This window comes from Erpetoichthys calabaricus, chromosome 8 (genome assembly GCF_900747795.2).
Source record: "Erpetoichthys calabaricus chromosome 8, fErpCal1.3, whole genome shotgun sequence".
NCBI classification, from domain to species: domain Eukaryota; kingdom Metazoa; phylum Chordata; class Cladistia; order Polypteriformes; family Polypteridae; genus Erpetoichthys; species Erpetoichthys calabaricus.
This window is the reverse complement of record NC_041401.2, coordinates 66402326-66425464: the sequence shown is the minus strand read 5'-3', so window position 1 is coordinate 66425464 and position 23139 is coordinate 66402326. Positions and strand designations below refer to the sequence as shown.

The following is a 23139-nucleotide window of genomic DNA, read 5'->3' as shown; positions in this document are numbered from 1 at the left end:
ATCTAAAAAGACTTATATGGGACATAGTGTTGTTTGAGTGCATTAGCATGCTGTTGATTGCCATTTATATACAGTATACTACAAAGAAACTCATACTTTCATGTCTCCCACAAACTAGTGATGGTAGTAGTAGTAGTTTTAGTATTGATATTATCACATGTACAGAGCACAGTGAAATTTTTCTTTGCATCATATGCAGCACATCACCACTCCCAGGCACTATGATAACAAGAGTGTAGTGTAAGAGTAACAGCTGACAAAATAAAAAGGCAATAAATACGTCATGCACTAAATGCAGCTTACTGTGTATTAACAATTTATTCAAGATATACAAAATATAATGATACGTAGGTATGTGTGGCTGTTGAGAAGTCTTATGACCTGTGGATTAAATCAAACCCTGTATTTAATGGGGTCCAGTCTTTAACAGAAGAGTTAGAAAAGTGACTGTGTGTTCTGGCACAGAGAAAAATGAAAGCCAGAGAGAGAAACAAAAAATATAAACAGTTTTGTTTCTTTTAAATGGAAGACAGCGGTTAGAATTAGCGGTTCACCTGGATTGCAGCTCATGTGAAGCCCACCTGCTTTTTTTAATCCAAATTTGGATCAGAGGACAGATCATAAGTGGACCACCAAAGCAAACTTGTTAACTGGATATTCAAAGCTAACTGTTATCATAAACAAGGCAGCTAACCGGACTTAAAATGACAGATCTATGCTGCCAGCCTGTAAAGCGTTGTGCCAATGACATCACAGCTAGTGACTTCCACAACCATGCTTTCTAACACCTAGGGATGGCATCTTAAAAGTGTGACCCTCAAAAATGTGGCATCCACAAGAAAAACAAAATGGCACTTCAATAGACACAAATGAAATTAAAAAATCCACCTTAATAAAAGGGTAAGTGTCTGTGTGTACGTCTGGTTGCTACAGTATGTCTCTCATTCCATATCATGGTGCATCACCAACACTTTAAGTAATAAAATGCATTGCATTTGCCATTGCAACAGGTGGTGCATCAAAAACATTAGCACTGCTTTTAAGAATCCCATACCAAATTGCATAGAACAGAGACATGTATCGTATGATGCACTGCAAGCATTAATGCTGAGGTTTACATTGATTACTTAGATTTCAACCCATCTTAGACGGATAGCACAGCTAGTGATTCTAAGAACCAACTAATGATAATCAATATCTTCTTGAATATTTAAAACCTCCAATATATGCATAGAGAGATTAAAAAAAAATGAGGGCTTAATCTAGCGACCTGGAAATGTAACCAAGGCAAGACAAAAAATTACATTTGTGGCAAAATTTGTGCCATTGACACAGGAAGAAATGTGTTTATTTTTATACATAAATATTTTTCCTCTTTATATTTTCATCTCATCTCCAACCTTTTTCACTTTGTGCAAAAGTTTGGCAAAATCCTTTTCTGGTATGTACAAAACTGGATTAATGAGGCTGCATTAGCAAAGCTCGGTTTTGCGCCCCTATTTTCATCTTATCTTATCAATAATCGATCAATTCTATGTGGAGTCACCATGTTTCTTTTTCCCATCACTCCTGTCCATGCCCCACAAAAAATGAGCCAAAGATCAAAATCAGAAAACAAGGAAAGCTTTCATCAAAGCCAAAACAGCAATCAGAAACTTCAGAGTCAAAAACAGTAGGTCAGGTCAGGTCATGTTGGGGAGCACGCACTGGTACAGCTTGTTGCTGCACCCACCGCATGATGCAACAGCTCAGAATCCTAGATGGCAACCCTCCAGGAAGACATGCCGTCCAGTCCCACCCTCCGGAAATAACCGTCTATCTGCCACAGGCAGGTGTTACACGGGCGTCACCTTGGCCTGGTTCAGCCGCTCGGGTCCTCAACAATGAGGATCTCCCTCAAGAGAATCTCGCCACATGGCCATAGTGCTCGGTCACAATGCAAGTAATGTGTCTCATTCAGGACTCTGTGAGCAACCTTTCATTCGACACAAAGTCAAAGCAGCTGTACCCAAGGATTCTCCAAAGAGACACAGTACCAAAGGTGTTCAGTCTTCATCTCAGGTCAGTGGATAACATCCACGTCTCACAACCATATATCAAAATTGGAAGCACCAGGACTCTAAAGACTTGGACCCTCGTCCTTTTGCAAAAATATTTTCCAGTCTTCAGCTGTCCAGTTTTGGTGAGCCTGCTGTCACTGCAGCCTCAATTTTCTACTTTTGACCGACAGGTTTTCTGTTGTAGCCCATGTGCCACAGTTTGATATGTTGTGCATTTATTTGTTATTATAATTTTTGTGCTGTTCTAAATAAACCTTAGGGACTGTTGTGCATGAAAATCCCAGGAGATCAGCAGTTACAGAAACCAACAATCACACCACATTCAAAGTCGCTTTGAGATCATATTTTTTAATGTGAGCTTTTAAATTAAGCTCCTGACTTGTATCTGCGTGATTTTATGTATTGTACTGCTCCCACATGATTTGCTGATTAGAAGTATTTGCATGGGAAAGCAGGTGCATTTGCTCAGTGAGTGTAGATTTGTGCGTTGGTTTGTCGATTTACAGTAATTTTCATTGGGTATCGGTTCCTTAGTATGCACAGGTTGAGATAACAGTTTGAGCTCAAGTTAGGATTGAAAGGTGCAAAAAAAAAAAAGTTTAAACAGATGTACAGTAAAAGCTGAGATCAGGGAGGAATGAATGTCATTGTCATTAAAACATTATGCTTTTGGGCTTTGCTAGGCGCCACATGACACTGCATAGAAGAATTGGTCTTCTTTTGCCAAATTTCCCAGAGGGCATTTTACAGGTCATTCCTGATGAATGGAAGCTGCTGAACATCAAAGAATTGTGGACAAGCAACCAAATAGTGCCAGTTTAAAAAGTCACTGGGCACGCCTGCATTTTGGAAAGTACTTTGAGAGGAAGGAGTGTCGGCCGGAGCCTCCGGGCAGTGAGCAGTGGCTGTGCAGACACAGCTGAGACGCTTCTCCCTGTGTGTTTGTCCTGTAGCTCTTAGCACCTACCACTAGAGCCAGGTTGCAAAATCATACCCATATTTAGGCATTGGGTGAGGGGCTGAGCAGGACGGCTGCAGACAGACGGCACAGCTGTAGAAGCACACATGGGCACAGCGTGACAAAGGCCTTTGTGTTGGTTGCCAAGCAGTTCACAGGGAATATAATAGAATGTGAGGTGATGTGTTTTAAATCTATAGTGGGCTTTTAAAAACAAACTCTGAAAACTGCCAGTGTGTTTAGGCCCACTGAGTTAAGTGCAGAATAGATGCCACTGCAAATGCTAGAACCTCAGGAGCAGATCGATCCACATAAAGGGGGATGGCATAAACAACTTTACCAAGAGCAAGACCCTTCAGGTGCCATCACCAGTGCAGAGTGGGGTGTGAGCACGCAACCCGATCCTTCAATTATCCTTCAATTGATAAATTATTAATCTCTATTTTTTCTTTGGAAGCACCATTGAAAAGTGATTTGTAGAACTGCTAAAAAATAAAAGTAGAATAAGAGAAGTTGGAGAACAATCCTCTAGTGATGGACGCATCTGTCCTTGAAATATAGTTTGCTAATGGGTGTGGGGGCTTAAAGGCTACTGAGTTCATAAAGGATCCTCTGATATACTCGCGCCAAGAAGCTTAAATGCAAGACTCCTGCCCTAGTGCCTACAGGGTACGGATGGAGCCCCTCCTCACAGATTTGAAATCCAGATGATGGGTGATCAAGGATGTCTTCTGGGTGTACGTCTGGGTTGTATTCACTCACCTTTGTGCCCAACTCATCGCCTCATCACAGATCTTTGGTCTGTGTGGCACTTTTTTCCCACCCCCCCCACCCCCCCACCCCCCCAGCCATAACTCGATGCCATTTATTCTTAGTAACATGGCTGCCCAGCTAATCCCTTGGGGAGTGCTAACAATCTCAACAGCTGTCAGGCTGCCGGCCTGCAAGTGACAGAGGCCTGCCACCTGACAGCGGTCACAACACAGTCTACTATGTGGGAACAGGTCATTGGGTCCAGGTTCAATCCAGACACGTGTCATGTATAATGGAGAGCAGTAATATACGTTCATGAGTATGTCACTAGTGAAACAGGGCTGCTGGAAGTACAGTGCTGATTTCATCTTTGTAAGGTGCTATAAAGAGAGAAGGACCCTGTTGTGAGAAAATGTCAGCCTATTTACACAGAAAAAATTACTTCAATATAGATCTGGTGGCCTCTATATTAAAATGGTCACCATGCCACAGCCCATTTAATGAATTTTGAGGCTCTGGAATCTGCCACGTGAGAGTCCAGACACCTATTTGTCTTATGCCTCATGTGTCACCTGGTGGTCCTTAAATCCCATTTGCCAAATGTTGCATCCTTGCATTGTGGAGTTCTGCAGCCTATGGACTGAAATCTTGCATACTGGAATACCACACCTTTAACTGTAACATTCTTTTGTCTTTATTCCCAAAAAGCTTTATGGCTGGAAATGAATGTATTTGTGTCTAGCACAGAGCTCTAGGACAGTAAAGCCAATGTGATGAAGCCTAATGAACTGGGAACACCACAATTCAAGTGCTGATGCTATTATATGGGAATTTGCATCATAAACACTGAACACTACACCCCTGCCGATGAAACTTAACAAACTGAGAGCCAACATCCTAGGTGGTGAATCCAAAGGTCCAGGCTGTTCAAATGCCAGTCTCCAAGGACTCCACACCCCAAATGCTCTCTCCTTACATCGTGAGAACCAACAGAAAATATGTGGGCCAGTGAAAAGTACATCAAAGTATTTGAAAGCCTTTAAGAAACTGCCATACCTAGATCAAACGTGACACGGCACATGTTGAGTACTGGGATTCTCCACGGATATCTGTTGATGCAGATTATTTAAGGAGCGAGTGCCAATTTAACACTAGAAGATTTAGCACAAAGTTGTGTTTGAGGTTGTGTTTGCCATTCTTAATGCATTCACTGGCACTCTTGTAATGTAGTCCAATGTTGTGTGGCATCTGCCTAACATGTTGCACATAGAAGCTCAGATTTTATATATGCCAAAATGGACTAAAAAAACAAATCAGTTGTGGTGTTAAAATTAGTTCATTTTAGATAATCATGTTAGTATAAATTGTTAAAGTTGACAAACTAGATCTTCTCTACCTCACTTGTGAACACCACCTTAATAGGAACCCTTACTCCAAAGTTCTGATGCCTAGTGCATTGGAAAAGCATGCTGTAGACACTGGTTCCCAATATGGAGGGCCCCTATGCCCTAGAATACTATCTGCACTTATACCAGTGGAGATTCATTCCTAATGTGCCATTTCTATATTCTTGAGGGCATTGACTCCCTTTATTCCCATAGACACTGAGTCCTAATGTGTCAGCATCTTACATTCAAGGTTATGGACTCGTCTTGTAGCAGTGGGTGCTGATTCCTTATATGCTGGCTTCATATACCTAAGGACACTAACTCCTAATGTGCTAGGCCTATATACCTGTGGGCACATGGACATAGACTTATAATGTGCCAGAACTGTAATTCCTAGGGCACTGACTGCCCCTATAGCAGCGGACACTGACTCATCATGTAGTGGCCTCATATACCTAGAGGCACTGACTCCTCTTATACCTTTAGATGTTGACTCCAGGTGTGCTGGCTTCAAATTCCTAAGAATACTGACTCCCCTTATACAAATGGATACTGAGTCCTGCAGGTGCCAGGCCTATATACATTAGGTCAGGGGTCTCCATCACGTCGCTCACAAGCTACCGGTAGCTTGCTACCCCTTTCCAAGTAGCTCACCAAAGGGTTAATGAATTGTATATAAATTTGAAAACTTGATTAGTCAAATTAGGGGTGGGCGATCTTTCCAAAAAATCATATCACGATCCACAATCTGAATTGCAATCTATGTTTTCAATGTGGTATACACTTAAGAGAATATCTGGACTCAAACTCATCAAGACCTAAGTAACACTTTATTTTAAATATCAAAGGTGAATTCAGTTGTTCTCTCGTTTGCTAGGTACGTGGAGTTAATGAACACACCCTGAAGCTGGCAAGTGAATGAGGAAAAGCCGGACACCCACCACCCGGTGAAAATAAATCGGTACCGCTAGCAAACTATGATACATAGCGCAATGAGAAAAGTCGCAAAATCAGCCAGAATGTTCAAACAAATTATAGAAAAAACCTGATCTAAATCCATTAAGTAGTTCTCTCATGAAAAGCAGACAGACATTGGATTTTATATATTATATATTAGTAAACCTTCAAAATAATGTGCAGTTAAAGTCTCAACAGCATTCTCAGCATTTCTGGAGCTTAGTAGAGCCAGATAACTATAAGAATCTTCACCAAGCAACTCTGAAAATGTCTGCTTTGTTTGGGTCTCCATACCTCTGTGAGTCTGACATGAATGTCATTAAATCAAAGTTCAGAACAAGACTGACAGATGAACACTTAAATGACTCTAGAAGAGTGAACCTAAGAGGCCACACTCCACCATACACCGCTCTTGTTGACTCCATGCAGTGCCAGTCATCTGACTAACTAAAAACACATCACACATGCAACTGGACATGTGAATACTCTTGTGAAGACAGTGAAACAGTGACATGGAACAAAATGACAAATGAATAAGTAATATCTGTGTATTTGGAATTACATTGTTTTGTTTGTTTTAATTCAATAGTGTGAGAAAATGCATGCAGACATACAAAATGCACTTGCATGTGAATTAAATATTTTTTCGTGATGTTTGAATGCAAAATGTGAGTTGTGGGCACCAACATTTTGTAAATGTTCGGACAAAACAAGCTTATTCAGTTTGTTTGGGTTGAAATAAGCTATGAGAATAAAACATTAGAAAACATGAGTAGCTCTCGGCTATTTTCATTTTGTAAAAATAGCTCTCAGGGGAAAAATGGTTGGAGACCTTAGGGCATGGACTCCCCTTATATCCATAGACACTGACTCTTGATGTGCCAGTTAAATATACCCAGGGATACCGAATCCCCTTAAAGCCATGGACACTGACTACTGAAGTGCCAGGCCAATATACTTGAGGGCGCAGTCTCCCCTTATACCAGCAGATGCTGATGTCTGTTGTGCCGGCTTTGTATATCTGAGGACACCGACTCCCTTTATACCGTTGGACACTGACCCCTGATGTGCTGGCCTGTAAACCCTTGAGACTTCTAATGTATTTAGCACACTGAGCAAGTGGCTGCCCCAGGATGCTATAATCGACTTCTAAATCTGAACAGCCTGCATACTGGCTGACACTCTTCTATCCTTTTACAGGTACCTAGAATTTCTATGCCCTAAGTATCCTGTCCTTGATCCAAGTAGCCAGACTGAGTGCAGATCACCACCATTGTTGACCAAGGCCTCGTTCTCAGTTTAGCTCAGAATGACCTGACTATCGGGGCATCACATTCCCTGTTAAAAATATCCTTTCCCACTCACAACTTAGGTGGAGAAAACTGCCATTTCATCAGACACGTCACATCTCTATAAATACCATGACACTAAAGAGGGTTCACATCAGGAATAGTCAGCGCTCTGAGGAAGTGATGGCAGGAGGAGGAGGCCAGCCAGGAAGATAAAAGACCTAGAGAGTGACACTCTGCCGGTACTTCATTTCTAAGTTGGACTGCAGATGCCGTAAGGGTGTCCTAATTCCAAAGTGTTCATCACAAAACTTATATATGGTGCTCTACAGCTGAAGAGATTTTGCTTTTGTGGTCTGATAGACCTTCATTTGGCCCAGCACCATGGAGGAGGCACAGGAAATGCAGTGGCAAATGTGACCATTGGCCTTCACGTGTGAGTGAATGAGCCTATCCTGCATTGGGCTGACACTTACTCCTAGATGGTACTAACCTTGTACCCAGTTTTTCCAAACCATTAGCATGTATTCCTTTAAACAGGTTTAGAAAATAATGAATGCTACCATTTGCGGTGGGTTGGCACCCTGCCCAGGATTGGTTCCCTGCCTTGTGCCCTGTGTTGGCTGGGATTGGCTCCAGCAGACCCCCGTGACCCTGTGTTCGGATTCAGCGGGTTGGAAAATGGATGGATGGATGGATGAATGCTACCATGATTCATCCCCACAGTGCCCTGATGTTAATATTATACAGTATACTAGCCAACCCACAGCGTAGCATACGCCGCATAATTATGTATTGATGGGTGAACACTTCCTGAAAGACACAGATGTCCAAATGGGGTGGGTTTGAGGATACGACTGTAAGTGAATGAAAAGATGGAACTCTGGAGAAAGCAACATACAATTGTCCGTGACTGAAAACTGGAGGACTGCCGCCGCGCCCCCACCTCCCAGAGCGAGGGACGGGGCTGGACAGCGGTCGGGCGCAGAGGGCGGAACGGGGGGAGAGGGGGAGGACGCCCTTTCTGCCCCCTCTGCCTCTCCGGAGAGAGGGCAGGGAAGCGGGCCTGAGAGGTTTCGGGTCCTAACCGTCCAATGACGGGTCAGCACAACCGGTAATGATCCTTCCACTGGTTCACCTACGGAATTACGACTTTTACTTCCTCTAGATAGTCAAGTTCGATTGTCTGCTCGGTGCTCCGCCAGAGGCCGTGAGCGACCGCGGCAGGGCCGATCCAAGGACCTCACTAAACCATCCAATCAGTAGTAGCGACGGGCGGTGTATACAAAGGGCAGGGACTTAATCAGTGCGAGCTTATGACCCACACTTACTGGGAATTCCTCGTTCGTGGGGAACAATTGCAAGCCCCGGTCCCCATCACGAATGGGGTTCAACGGCATACCCACGCCTCTCGGCACACGTTCATCCATTCAGTGTAGCGCGCGTGCAGCCCCGGACATCTAAGGGCATCATAGATCTGTTATTGCTCAATCTCACGTGGCTGAAAGCTTAGCAGCTGCGATAGTTTTACACTCCAGTACATTGCGGTGAATGCCGGTAACAGTCGGGTTATAGGTGTTCTTGTCCCATGGTCTTAGAGTTTGTCGGCGGGGCTCTGTGAGTTGTTGGGCAGGGCTATGTCGTGCATATCCCATGGTTGTCTTGCGTGCCCTGGTCGGCTGCTTAGTAAATTATATATATACTGTAGATAGTATATAAACACACAATATATCAATTGTTTCTTTAACTTTATATTTGGTCAATACAGCACATCATGCTATTGAGATCACTCACATCGGTTTATTCATCTTTATTTTCAGACAGGAAGAGTGGACAAGAATTACCCGCTGGTGGCTGGTCACACAGGCCCAGTCCTGGATATTGACTGGTGTCCTCACAATGACAACATCATTGCCAGTGGCTCTGAAGACTGCACCGCAATGGTAAGCTCAGTGGAATGTCCAGTGTCATGCAGTACAAAGAGATCAAGTTTTTGACTAGTTTCAGATCTGGGAAAATCAATATAGGGTAATTCCCACCAGATACATTAAAATCTGCATTACAAGAGCGGACGTCTGTGCACTACATGGTACCTTATCAAACCAAAGATGGAGCATTCAGTTATATCAGATTAGGGCTTGTAGGTTCATTTGGACAACCAACTGGCTTAAAAAGGAAGGAACATAATAGGTCTAGTCAGGAATTTGGTGTACTGTATAGTTTCTTATTTATTGTCTGTCAGGGGTAAAGTGTGACCTCCGAGTGTAAGTGTGGGCAAAAGGCCCAGGAATCAAAGTGTCAGATACAGGAGCTGGCACACAACATGATTATTAAACTAGGCATCTGTGGAGCAGGCATGTAGTGTGCAGTGGGTGGTCATGCCTAAATTAAGTGCTTTATATACTGTGCTACGATTTAAAGTCACACTGATGCTCCATTCTGTTGCAGCCTTGGTTAGCTCCAATCCTAGTGAACCCATTTTGATGGAGAGGTTAATGTCAGAAATTATAGAACTGGAGCAAGACTGAAGCTGGGATGAAGCAGCAATAACCACTGTGCTGCCCACCATTCTGAGGGTAATGGAGGACACAGCAGGAATTAGATGGGGCATCAGTCCAGTACGGGGCACAGACGTGAGGGTATCCATGCACACACACATTTTGCCACCTGTGAAACAGTTTCTTTCAGCTTGAATGGATTGCAGGTCATGAACTCCACCCTTCCTAAGTTCATTTTCTGAAGCAGATGTAGTCAGAATGAATGAAACTTGGTGGAAAGAGGATGTGGACCACTCCATATGGAGATGGGTGGGTGTGTCAATGGTCTGAGAGCTAGGAAGCACCAGTGGCGTATACTAGCTGGAACAAACTTCTTTATGGAGAGGAAAGCTGATAATGACAGAGAGACCTGTGGGAGGCAAAAGTAAATGCACAACATCTGGCTGCCATAAAAACAGGTGGAGCCGAACACTTCACGATTTATGATTTTTTAGCTATCCAGTAACTGATAACTCTGTTTTTCATTCTGGCATTTGTAAAAATTTAAAAAGCTCAAAGACGCTTAAACTTTCTGGAAATTCTTCTGCTTCTTTGAGACACTGAGATTTCTTTTTGTCCATTGAATGAATTCTGAATTATTTATTTTGTATGATACTTGTGAGATCAACGAAATAATATTTGAATTACTCATTGAATTGTTCATATTAACAACTACATTTGTTTTTTCTTCCAAAATGTCTTGTTGTTTCTACAACCATCAAGCATCACGCTGGATTGTGACCAAGCAGGTGGCAGATCACAAATGTGCAAAAGTAAAGGACATTTGGAAAATATTTTAGCATTTTTTTCTTGGCAGACAGCAGCCATTTATATTGTATCTCATTCTGGGGTCGCTAGTAAGGATAGGAGGTAATGCTAAAGTGTCCAACCCACCAGACAACACTGCCACCTGGTGGCCTGTGGTGGGCCAGCACCCAGATTCCTGCCACTAGTAGTCTACGTACCAGAAGTACTGCCATCTGGTGGAGGCTCACTTCTGTAAGACAGTGTTGCACCATGTTAAAGGAACACTCCACCCAAAAAATATTTATTTAAATGTTTCTTACCCCATGGAGTTTGTACCGGGGACCAAGAGAAATGTTTATTCTCATGTTTTTTATGCAGAATGAGAGAAAACAGTTTATAATAGAAAGTAACGTAATAGTGACTGCTGTGTCCAACAGCAAATAATGTGAAAAACACCCATGGAAAAAAAGAAACAGTTCTCACGTTATTTGTGTCACATAATCCAGCTGAGAGCTCAAAACATGCAAAACGCAAGCATTTTTGCCAAAATATTTTTTATACTTCCTGAAAAATGAGTGTAGAACATAAACAGGAAAGATGCATTCACATAATTCTGTGCTCTTGAACCGAAGACCCATGCACCTTTCCTGTTTATGTTCTATGTTGATTTTTTCCAGGAGTAAATTTAAATAATATTTTGCAAAAATACATCATTTTGCACACTTTGAGCATTTGATTGGTTAACATGTGGGTTACACAATAGACATGTGGCAGAATGAGTAATGTGAAAATGTATTTCTTTTTTCCATGGACATTTTTTTACATTGTTGGCCATTGGGCAGAAAAGGTCGCCATTACTTTTTATTATATCATAAGCTGTTTTCTCTTGCGCTGCATGAAAACATGACATGAAAAATGCTTCTCAGCCATCACTGCAAAATATTTAGGGTAGGTGACATAAAAAAGTATAAGTGTTTTTTGTAAGCCTCATATTGTTCCTTTTCCATTTTGGCCTTTTTTGATGAGTTAGAACTGAAAGTCTCATGTCTGTGTTTGGGGCAGAACAGTCCTGGATGACTTTTAAATCTTCTCTGGCCTCCATTTCTTATGGTTTACTCCTCAATTTCACTTGTCTTGATCCTTTGTAAAGTGCTTGACTTCATGGGTTTCAATGGAATTGGCTCCATAAATTTGACGTGATGTTAATTTGAAAAAGATGTAAGTATAAAATTGGGCTGAATTTTTCTGTTTTTGTCAGAATTGTTCTGAAGTTCTAATAAAATAATAACAGATTGACACCAACTTGCAATTCTTGCGGCCATTCTCTTCCTTAGGTGTGGCAGATTCCCGACTCAACTCCACTACGACCAATCATGGAACCAGTTGTAACACTAGAAGGACACTCCAAAAGAGTGGGCATCATCACTTGGCATCCCACAGCACGTAACATTTTACTAACAGCAGGTAATGGAGTGGTGCTCATGCCATGTCTCCTCTACGTCCTTCAGCATCTTCTGGTGTTGAACTATCATCCTTCCTCCTGAGCTAACTGCAGGTGTATCACATGCGGTTTGTCACTCAATTTATATTTTCTCTTGTCTTTTCCAATCCCAGGGAGTGACAATTTGATCATAATCTGGAATGTCGGGACTGGAGAGCATCTGATAACAATTGACAACCATCCCGACCTAATCTACAACGTGAGCTGGAACCGCAACGGTAGTCTCTTCTGTACGACCTGTAAAGACAAGAAGGTGCGGGTTATTGACCCCCGCAAGCAAGAGATTGTTGCGGTAAGAAAGGCATCTGGTAGTCACGTCTTCTTTGGAATTTCATTACCATATGTGACACTTCCCTCAAAATTCATGAGCTGCAAAAGGTCCATGATGCATTGTGTGCAGATCAACAAGTAATTGGAAGTCAGTCAAATGTTCTGCACTTGAGTACATTAGTACTTTTTTATAGTGCAGTCAACACCATCCCAAAATGCATTCCATTAGCTTTACATCACCCTGATATGGACCTCATAAGGAAATTAGGTTGAGTTTTTGGAATACTGAAGTAGTTCGTGTTGGGAAGAGGATCTTGAATTGCAGATGTCCAGTCTTGGATTGGTTTAATAGAGAAGGGGGTGGAGTTAGTCTTTCTTTAGCGTTTATAATGGGGATTATCTCTGAAAGATGACAGGGTTGTGGTCATCCTTTAGCTGTGTAGGGACTATTATTGAGAGCATTAGTGACAGGCCACCTCTACTGCATGTACTGTATATGCAGGAAACACTGAAAGGTGCCAACCTACAGGAAACTTAAGGATGCAATTGAATTTTCAGGAGATCTTGAAGAGACCAACTTATGGAAATGTGAAGGATGGACGGGCAATGTTAATTATGGTTGAAGCTCTGTGATGTTTTAATTTCTCATAACACCTAGCGGAAGCTCATTTTTGAGTTTTGGAGCTAGGAATTTTTGGCTGTGGGGTGGGTACACATTCACTTAGAGTTCTGCACATTTACCATTGTAACCATTGGACAGGGGGTCAGGTATATAGTTTATAGGATCTGCACATGATTTCTAGCCACCTTGGTTTATAATCAGAATAAGTAAGTGCACTCTATGCATTTCACTGATTATCTCTCTGGATGTGTTCTAGTTTCATTCCTTCAATGTTCTTTATTTCTTCAAGAATCTTAACTGTTTAGGTCAGAAGTATAGAAGATATTATATGCTCTGCACACTATAAGGTAATTCAGGACGTTTGCACATGGAGTCATCTTATTCCTTTGTGCAGGAAATCACACACCAGACCCTGTTTGTGTTTATGTCCTATAATTCTCAGAGGGGACTTACACTTCAAGTATATACTTGTTTGCTGCCTGTGTGCTCAGTGGTCCATGTGCTTTCATTTACATTATGGTGGGTACCTCTTCTGCCTAAAACATTGTGCTGTCCTGCATATGCAAGGGAAATTTCTTTGTCTGCAGTTTGTGTCTATCTGTCTGTTTAATGCTAACCCTTGGGACCAGGTGCAAGAGAGGGCCCACGAAGGCTCTCGGCCAATGAGAGGTCTATTTCTCCAAAATGGAAAAATCTTCACTACTGGTTTCAGCAGAATGAGTGAACGGCAGCTCGCCCTGTGGGATCCGGTATGAGGTGGTGGGATTCTCTTCTTTTATCTGTTGCCCTTGTCATTGTTTTATTGGGGTAAAGCCACAGACATCCAGCAACTCAGATGGTGGTCATTAGACCTTCCTGTCCCAGCAGATCAGTGTGAGACACATGTCATCCTGCGGTGTATATTTAAAAAAAAAAAAAAAAAAACAAGCCAGTGAAAATAGGATGAAATGAGAGTGTGCCAACATCCTAAAAAAGTGGGTTTGCTACAGATGTCTTCAGGATTAGATGTCTTGTACAGCATTGACCATGGGATGATATGATGTCTGACATGGGAGTGCGGAGGGTGCTGCTTCTCTGTAAGCTTAGCCCATATACCTAGCATTGGCCAAGGGAGGAAGCCAGAAGTGGAGAAGGGGGCTTCAGGTTACGGGGAAAAAGTGACCATCATTCTGCAGGTTGAGTTGGGGTGCACAGGGTTGGCACCTGAACAGAGTTGAATTTATAACTCTGTGGCACCGGAGCAGACTTGTGGTCTGAAGGCAGCAACACATCTGATCATTTAAATATCACTGACATGCCCCTTTCGAAGTTTTGTGGCTTCCCATCTCAGTTTCATCCTCATTTGTCTTGACCTTTTCATTTTATAAGAGGATTCTTGGTTTGCTTGCATGGATGCATAATTTTTCTTCTTTATGTTTGGTTTATTTTGCTGATCTATTGATGTTATTCTCACAGGAAAAATTAAGTCCCCATGAGGGGATTCGGCCAATGAGGGCCATCTTTACCCGTGATGGCAGCATCTTCACAACCGGCTTCACACGAATGAGCCAGAGGGAGCTGGGACTCTGGGACCCGGTAAAATGGGCCAAGTGCTGACTAAGGTCCTGGGCATGTCCATTGCTCTGCAACTCCCTGAGGCTTGAAGCTGAGTGGGAGTCACAGCAGGGCATTGAGATGCACCATCGAGTCAGCCTGGGGTTTGCAGTGGCGTGGTTCCATGGCTCCTTGAAGACTAGCATGATGTGACCTGTGTGCTATCTAACTTTGGGCTCCTGCTTCAGCGCTCCTGGTAGTCAGCACTAATTCTGACTGCTGAGCATAGGTTCTGACTCAAAGCTGGGCATGGGCATGACTAACAAAAGAGAAAACAGTATGGCTAAAGCAAGAATACAGTGAAATCAGAATAAATAGTCAAAGAAGAACACAATATTTATATTGAATTAAGTAAATCAATAAAAATGAACTTGGGCAAAGCACATCCATTTAAATAGATGTGAATTATAAGATGAGTGTGTCTCTCTCTTTCTCTTTTTATATATTATGTAACAGTTTTGTTGGCTGCATGTATCTGACTGCTGCTAAATGAAAAACTGGAGACAGAAAATTTCCAGGCTGTGTAGGCTATCTCAGCAGCTTATCTGAAATGAAAACCAGGAGAGCTCTCCAGTGGACAGAAAATGGAGCTGCATAGCCATTTATGTACATTTGTATGACTCTCCAGGATGGAGATGTAAGTGTGGATAGCTTTTAAAAATGGACACAACAAGGCATGTGAGGGCTCTGAAAATACAGTAGACTCTCTACATGAGGACATGTGTAATTACTGGGGCTACATGACTCTTATGTCTGTCATGAATTCTTAAGCTGGATAGTTCACATGGACATTAATGGACAAGAGCTGCCCTAAAGTCATCTAGCAGTCAGTCATTAAGAGAAAAGAAAACAACAACCAGAAACTTTATAGCAAATACAGTTATCTATCTATCTAATTATTAGAGATCACTATAGCATTATCACACATTAAGCTATAAGGTGCTATTTAGGATGTAATTCATTCTTTAAAGTGTCCTCAGCATATAATGAGATGCCTACACAGTATACTGAAGCAGGCATTCACTGTAGAAGGCATCCACTCCACATTGAAAGGCAATTTCTGCATATTGAAACATACATGGTTCATATTGCACAATAAATACCATGAACCTTAAATAAATAAAGTTCTGGATATTTTGTGAATCCTGCGGTGGGTTGGCACCCTGCCTGGGATTGGTTCCTGCCTTGTGCCCTGTGTTGGCTGGGATTGGCTCCAGCAGACCCCCGTGACCCTGTGTTCGGATTCAGCGGGTTGGAAAATGGATGGATGGATTTTGTGAATCTGCTTATCATGAATAATCCATGTATAAAATATAAATTGTTGAAAAAAAAAAAGTTTTTATTAATCATGTGCTTGTGTTGATTTAAGATTCATCATGAAGGTATCATTAAACAGTGCAACTCCATACCAACGCTGCTGGTCACCGGTTGTGGGTGTTCTGTACTTACACACTGCTTATTGTGCTGCTCCGAAAAACGAAAGATTACAGGACACTCAATGACACAGCTTTATCAATTCTTCCCATGTTCATGAAATTCCGATATCTAGTGAATTAAGACATTTTTCAGGACAAGACAAGTTTGATACATTCAGTTTGACAAATTCTCAAAATATATTCAGAGAATGTACTTTTAAGAATGGCTTATATCCTAAATCCATCTAAAATAGCACCTTTCATAATGGCCTGAATGCTGATTCTGAGCATCAATAGATAAACGGATGCAGATGTGTTTATTTAGTGTTATGCATGCTGAGCTCTTCCCTCAAGCTCTTGACCTGCGTACATCTCACTCTTTGTGGCTGTGTCTGTATTTAGAGCACCAACACTCTAAATGCTTAGCCCAGGGCCACTAAGAGAGATGTTGTTGGAATTTATACAGTATGCCAGCTTTCTACATTCAGGTCCAACTGCTTAGCCACAAAATAACATGTTGCATGATGTTTGCTTGGTTTTGTTGTGCTATGCCTTGCAATGTGAATTAATGGGGGAGAAGACCCCAACGTCCGCTTTATTATGCTGATCCCCTCTCCTTTCTCTTAGGTGAATTTTGATGAGCCGATCGCCTTGCAGGAGATGGACACCAGCAATGGGGTCCTGCTTCCTTTCTATGATCCAGACACCAACATTGTCTACCTCTGTGGAAAGGTAAGTGCTCATACATCATGACTATTTCTCCTTGTCCTCCTTTTTATGTGTCTCACTTTCTAACTTATAATGGAGGTTGCCTTCAAGCTGAAAGTCCAAAAGGAACAACAAGCATGGCTCCCAGATCCTTCTCCATAATGCTCCAGTACATTAAGGCATGGCTGGTTAGCCCTTCCTCTGATTACCCCCAGTGAGTGTAAACAGTGTTCCACACTGGCACAAAAAGAGACAGTAACATTGATTTATTTTTACTGTATCTCCTTGTTAATATACTGTGCATTATTACCCAAATAAGATTCAGCAAAGTTCGTGAACATTGTGTTATGTTAGGTTAATATTATCCAGTCAGCTTTTACTATTGCTGTGTATACATCAAGGCCCTTCAATGACCAATTGGGGCCTCTTGTAAAAAGAATAAATGTCCCTTTCTTAAACTTTTTATATTTAAAATTGTTTCCTGTCTGACCAAATTATTTTACTGTATTAAAATCATTTGGTGAGCATGAAGCTCTCAGTAATCAATGAGTCAATATTCCCCTTCCATGACATAAGTGAACTGCTTTATGGGCAGATGACCAGAACATGAAGCAGTTACCTACCTGGCCTTTCTCATCCTCTCTCCAGTCCCAGTGTAACTGATGACCCAGCGTACAGTTAAACTGTTTAATGTCTTCTGGGGTATTCAAGGGTGTTTGTTTCTTGGAATCCTTACACATTGTAGCATTTCCCTGGTCAGTACCACAGGGACTAACATTGCATTCTTTTTACCCTGACTCTTTGCTTTGCAGGGGGACAGCAGTATCCGATACTTTGAGATCACCGATGAGCCACCGTACGTCCATTACCTCAGCACATTCAGCAGCAAAGAGCCGCAGAGAGGAATGGGATTCATGCCTAAGAGAGGCTTGGATGTCAGCAAGTGTGAGATTGCCAGGTCAGTTTGTCTTTGCTTTTTTAGGCCACAGCACAGGTCTGCCACTTTAGAGTTGCTTTAGTAAATGATGGAGGTCAGTTTTTTTTTCTTTTAGGATGAAGGCATAACCTGTTTTTCTTTATACCCTCAATGAATTTTAAATTAATGCCTTAATCTCAAAGAAAACCTATGCGATTTATTGATAGCTTAATGGAATACAATGCAATTGCGTGTTAGATTCAATTATTTTTTGCACCCTTTATGGAGAAAATTGCTCCAAAGCACGTTATCTGAAAAAACAATACTAGTAGCACAAGTGTGGGCAAAGAACTTACTGTAGGTTATATATTGTGTCTTATTATTTGGCTGAGAGCAGAACTTGTATTGCGTTATCAGATTCTGGCAAGTAGAGGGTGGTCAAGAGGGAGGATAATGTCAGGCTTTTCATGCCTTGAGAGAATATAAAACCTTCACAGTGTATCTATCTAATTGCACTCTGCAGGGCAATCAAGCTGAGTATACTGGAAAATATCATGCTGATAATCTGTAGAAATACACCTGGCCAACACACATCTGAATGGTGGTTAATACTGCTGCTTCATAGCTCCAGACTGCTAGGTCCAAATCCCAAACACCATCAGCATGGAATTTCTGGCACTTTAGTTTTCCTCCCATTGTCCTCATACAAGTTGGCATACCCTGCAATGGACCGATATACTGCCAAGGCTGGTTCCTTCTCTGTGTCTGATGCTGCCAGGACAGGTTTTTGCCCCCTGCAACTTTGGACAGGATTAACTATTGTTAGCAAATGTGGGATTAAACTTGTGAAATATTACACATGATCTTCCATACAAGTCTAAAACCACTCCAAAAACTTACAAGATGAATGAGAACATGTTTGGCACCAATAGCAAGCTATGCCTTATTAAAGACAAGAGTTAATCCGACATTCTATCCTAATTTGCCTGCTGCCTCTAAGCCTCGACTGGCTGAGGATGCTCTAAAATTGAATTTTGGCCTCTTTTGCTTTTCAGGTTGTACAAACTTCATGAGAGGAAGTGTGAGCCAATCACCATGACAGTCCCTCGGAAGGTATGTGTGAGCAATCATTGGGCCTGATCTTCTAGTGCCTGCTGACATCCCAATGGATAAATGCTAGCCCCCCCCCCCCCCCCATACTGTATATTGCAGCTGGAAGAACATTCTCCTCCAGTATCCAACTTTTAGCTCAACTAGGAGGTAAGGCCTGTTGTTGTCAAGCTGTTAAATGGGACAATTTCAGTTCAGTATCTCACCATAAACTTAGCCAAGATGTCCAGCCAAGGTGAAAGTGAGAGTGGACCTCCCTCTAGACCTTTCTATTTAGCCTGGCTGAGACATTAGACGACCTCCATTGGCTTGCCAGTAATATAGCTGGGAAGACTGGTTATAATGCAACTTAAAATTATGTATTTAGTCATGTATTGGATATCCCACTTTGGCCCTAGGATGATGTTGGACCAATATTTAACCACACAGGATATCTTATTAAACTTGACGGTTTGGTGCATGTGGTGTTAATAATTTTCAGCTGGATGAGCATCAGTTTCTGCCATGCCTTCCAAATGGCTCATCTGGGGATCTGAATGAGGCCTAACTGTGAAAGCTGTTCTCTCCATCATGTACCCCATTTGGCACCACTGTAGAAGTGGTGTAAAAGTGAAGATGTAAGTGGAATGGGATTTCATATGTGTAGTTCCACTTTATCTCACTGGGACAGGTGTTTTGTATAGGAAGCCCAATCTCCATCAGTCTCTTCATTTTTAGCCAACATATAAATAAACTAACTGGACAAGTCTCTTTCTCACCCCATTACATCTCCCTTAAAGATTATTTAGGAGATCTGCTTAAGGAGTAAATGGATGAGACCCCCATCCCTAACCATCTCAGTGTCTTTTCTATAGCTTTGTGAGGCGATCTGCCTAAGGTGTAACTGGGAGACATTTCCCCATTTTTTTCCAAATTTCCTGTTTAATTTTGTGATCAGCATCCAAGTGTCACTTGTCTTCCCTGTGTCTATGCAGTCAGACCTCTTCCAAGATGACCTCTACCCTGACACTGCAGGTCCTGAGCCTGCTCTTGAGGCCCAGGATTGGCTTGAGGGCAAGAATGCTGACCCTCTGCTGGTATCTCTCCGAGATGGCTACGTACCTCTCAAAAACCGCGAACTAAAGGTCGTCAAGAAGAACATCCTGGACAGTCGGCCGGCACCACGGCGCAGCATGTCCACGTGCGATGGAAACTTTGCGGTATGTGTGTGTGTGTGTGTGTGTGAGGCGGGGGGGTCTAACCAGTAACTGAAGCTTGCACAGCCTTTCCATCATTGCTTTCCATGACTTTTTTTCTTTTTCTTTTGTCCCTATCTTGTTCCTTTCCTCTACCATCTCTTTTTTATTCCCTGACTTATCTTGTCGTTTCTTCTTGCTTTTCCCTTCTCTCTCCACCTGTGTGTTTTTCTTGTATGCCATTCTTAATTTCCCATCTCACCTCTTCTCATTTTTCTTTTTCCTTACACTTGTTCTTTCCTTTCTTCCCTTTACTTCTCCCTCTTGTTATTTCTGCCAATCTGTCCTACTCCACTTTTCTCATCCTTCACTTAATCTTAACCATTTCTTATGCTTACTTCTTTCACCATCCTTTCAATTTCTCTGCACTGCACTCCTGTTCTTCCCCATCTGATTTCTTAATTTCTTTAATCTACTCCACCAACTCCCCTTTCCTTTACTCATCCCTTTCTCCTTTCCATCACAATCTTTTCCCCTTTGTTAATTTTCATACTTTTCCCTTCCTTTTTCTTTCTACCTTATTTTTTCCTCTTTTCCCTTACCTCTTCTTCTCCCTGTCTATTTTTCTCCACTCTTTTCATTACTCACATTTTATCATCCCCATGTTGTACACCACCACCTCTTCCCTCCTTTTGTGTCATTGCCCTTTCTTTCTCCAATCCCTCTGTCCCCACTAACTCCTTTTCTTCACTCTTCTCCATGTTCAACCTGTTCTGTTTGTCTCCCTCTTTTCTTCCCTCCATTTCTCCTGTTATCTCTTCTTCTCCACCAGCAGCACCAGGTCACCCTAGAGAAGCTGCTCGAGGAGATTCACTCCCTGAAGGTCACAGTTCAGTCTCAGGAAAAACGCATCTGCGATCTAGAGAACAAGCTCTCCAAATTTACCAATGGCACTGCCTAGGCTGACACTCCACCCCTTCCTGTCCCACCTCTCGTTTCATATCTCTCCGTCTCTCTTGCACCCTCAGGGTGGTTCACAAGTCTGGAAGGTGCAGGCTGTTGCAATCAGGTACAATCTGGGGCTCCGCCTCCATGATGACATCACAGGACATTTCCAGCCCACCAGAGGGCACTGCAGATTAATACTGTTTTGGCGGAAGGCCAGTTATAAAATTTCACCTTTTCATGGAGTTAGCAGACCTCTGACCTGCAGCCAATCAGGACACTGAGCCTCCCCTGAGCCCAGCATAGTCCACCTTGAGAGGCACCAAGAACATTCATTATAATGATTTCTCAGAGAGGACTTACACTTAGTGCTGAGCAGTAACAAAATAACACAAATTCAAACCCAATTGTTTGCACTTTTCCTGGAGATCAGAGTTGCAAGTTGTTCTTCCTTTCCATTTTTTTCTTTCTTCCCCTTTACTTTGGTTTGTGCCTTTTTTATTTTTTTCTCTAACGTTTCCCAGCCCGTTTCTGTTCCAGCATTCCTGGATAGAGCAGAGAGTGTCAAAACGGGCAAAGAACCGGCACCTGCAGTCACCGTGTCTCTGTGCTGACTGCCATTGCCTGGGACTCAATCTGCTTGTTAGGCTTTCGGTTGGTTGGTTTTTATTTTATAGAAAAAATAAATATAAACAATAAATCATGTATGTAAAAATATATTTATAAAAAAGAAAAACATTGAAAAGTGTTTGATTTCTTTTTTTTTTTTTTGAAAAGTTGGGTCATGTTTATAATACATCAAACTGGAATGATGCAAAGTCAAGCCATCTGATCAGGTTGACCTGGTGTGGGTTTCTGCTCAGCAACAGACTCACAAAGTGAGCCCGGGGATGGACAGGCAGGGTATGGGCTTTCATAGTCTGCTGGTGTGAACCCAGCAATGGATTAGCAGCGTATGGCCTGCTGCAGACTTTAAAATGTGCCTCATACTTCCATAACCAGGTGGTGTATGTCCTACAAAACAGTCTTCCTTGCCTTGCTTTGGATTGATGATGTGAATCCTCCATGTTCTGAAGGCTATGGTCTGGTGGTGTCTGCCATGCCTTGCAGTGGTAATGCATGACCTGTCACAGGCAGGTGGTGTGAGCTGTGCCATAGTCTAGCAGAGTCTACTTTGTACTGATGGTGCCTTCCCTACTGCTTATTGATGTCCCGTCCAGAAAGATTTCCTCAAAGGACACTCCACATTGCCCCGAGTGACCCGAGAGGTTAGTTAAAACTAGAAAGATGGATGGATGTGTGATTGTTCTAACAAAAAGGGACTTCCATTTTGGACTGTTATGTTCCCACCTTGTACCTGGCCTCTTTTTAAAATAAAATAAATGTATGTGGATTTTATCACTTACTACTTTATATTACTCCATTATGTGATCAACAATACTCTTATATACAGTTTGAAATTAAGAAAGCAGTTATATCTTGATTTCACATATATAAAGCCAACTCCATATTCCTGCGCAGTTGCTCTAAAAATCAAATGAGCACTCCATAGTCACTGCATTTCAAAAGAAAATCAGTACTTGTACAGTAAATCCTATGTTTGACTGTACTTGTCAGAGAAGAAAGTCTACCAAATAAGATAAAGGAGTTTACAGTTCAACTTAGTTATCTATGGAGAAATATAATAATAATAATAATAATAATAATTCTTTGGATTTATATAGCGCTTTTCTCACTACTCAAAGCGCTCAGCAATTGCAGGTTAAGGGCCTTGCTGAGTCCCTATTGGCATTTACGGGATTCGAACCGGCAACCTTCTGATTGCCGGTGCAGATCCCTAGCCTCAGAGCCACCACACCACTCCACCATATAAAAGTGATGCTTGAAGGATTGTCAAGTCAGTTACTGGAAAAACAGACAATATCAAAATTTCTAGGGCCAGCCTTTGAAGAGGAGACCATTCAATCTGTGCATGTTTTGTAAGATAACCAACTTTAATGAACAGCAGAGCTCCATGAATGACCAGGTGAAGAGTCTCTGTAGCCACTATGGAACAGTGGCCAGATACAAGTCAGTTCTGAGAAAAGGCCACTCAGGGGTGCAGGTTGGGTGCTCAGTCCATGTGATCTGAACACTTCGGCCTAAATATGATATGAAAGCCTGGTGCAATGCAAGCACATTTCATCAAACAATCT

General features: G+C 42.1%; 1 protein-coding gene across 1 annotated transcript in view; it reads left to right on the top strand.

Annotated features, from left to right (window-relative positions):
- coro6 (coronin 6) overlaps nucleotides 1-21689 on the top strand; it is a 55516-nt gene extending 33827 nt beyond the window's left edge. Inside the window, exons 3-11 of the mRNA XM_028806671.2 lie at nucleotides 9226-9348; nucleotides 12024-12153; nucleotides 12304-12482; nucleotides 14538-14657; nucleotides 16718-16822; nucleotides 17611-17756; nucleotides 18770-18827; nucleotides 19799-20023; nucleotides 20835-21689. Of these exons, the coding sequence (XP_028662504.1) occupies nucleotides 9226-9348; nucleotides 12024-12153; nucleotides 12304-12482; nucleotides 14538-14657; nucleotides 16718-16822; nucleotides 17611-17756; nucleotides 18770-18827; nucleotides 19799-20023; nucleotides 20835-20960 (1212 nt within the window). The 3' untranslated portion in view covers nucleotides 20961-21689. The remainder of the gene's footprint in view (nucleotides 1-9225; nucleotides 9349-12023; nucleotides 12154-12303; nucleotides 12483-14537; nucleotides 14658-16717; nucleotides 16823-17610; nucleotides 17757-18769; nucleotides 18828-19798; nucleotides 20024-20834) is intronic.
- Nucleotides 21690-23139: the final 1450 nt, after the last annotated feature.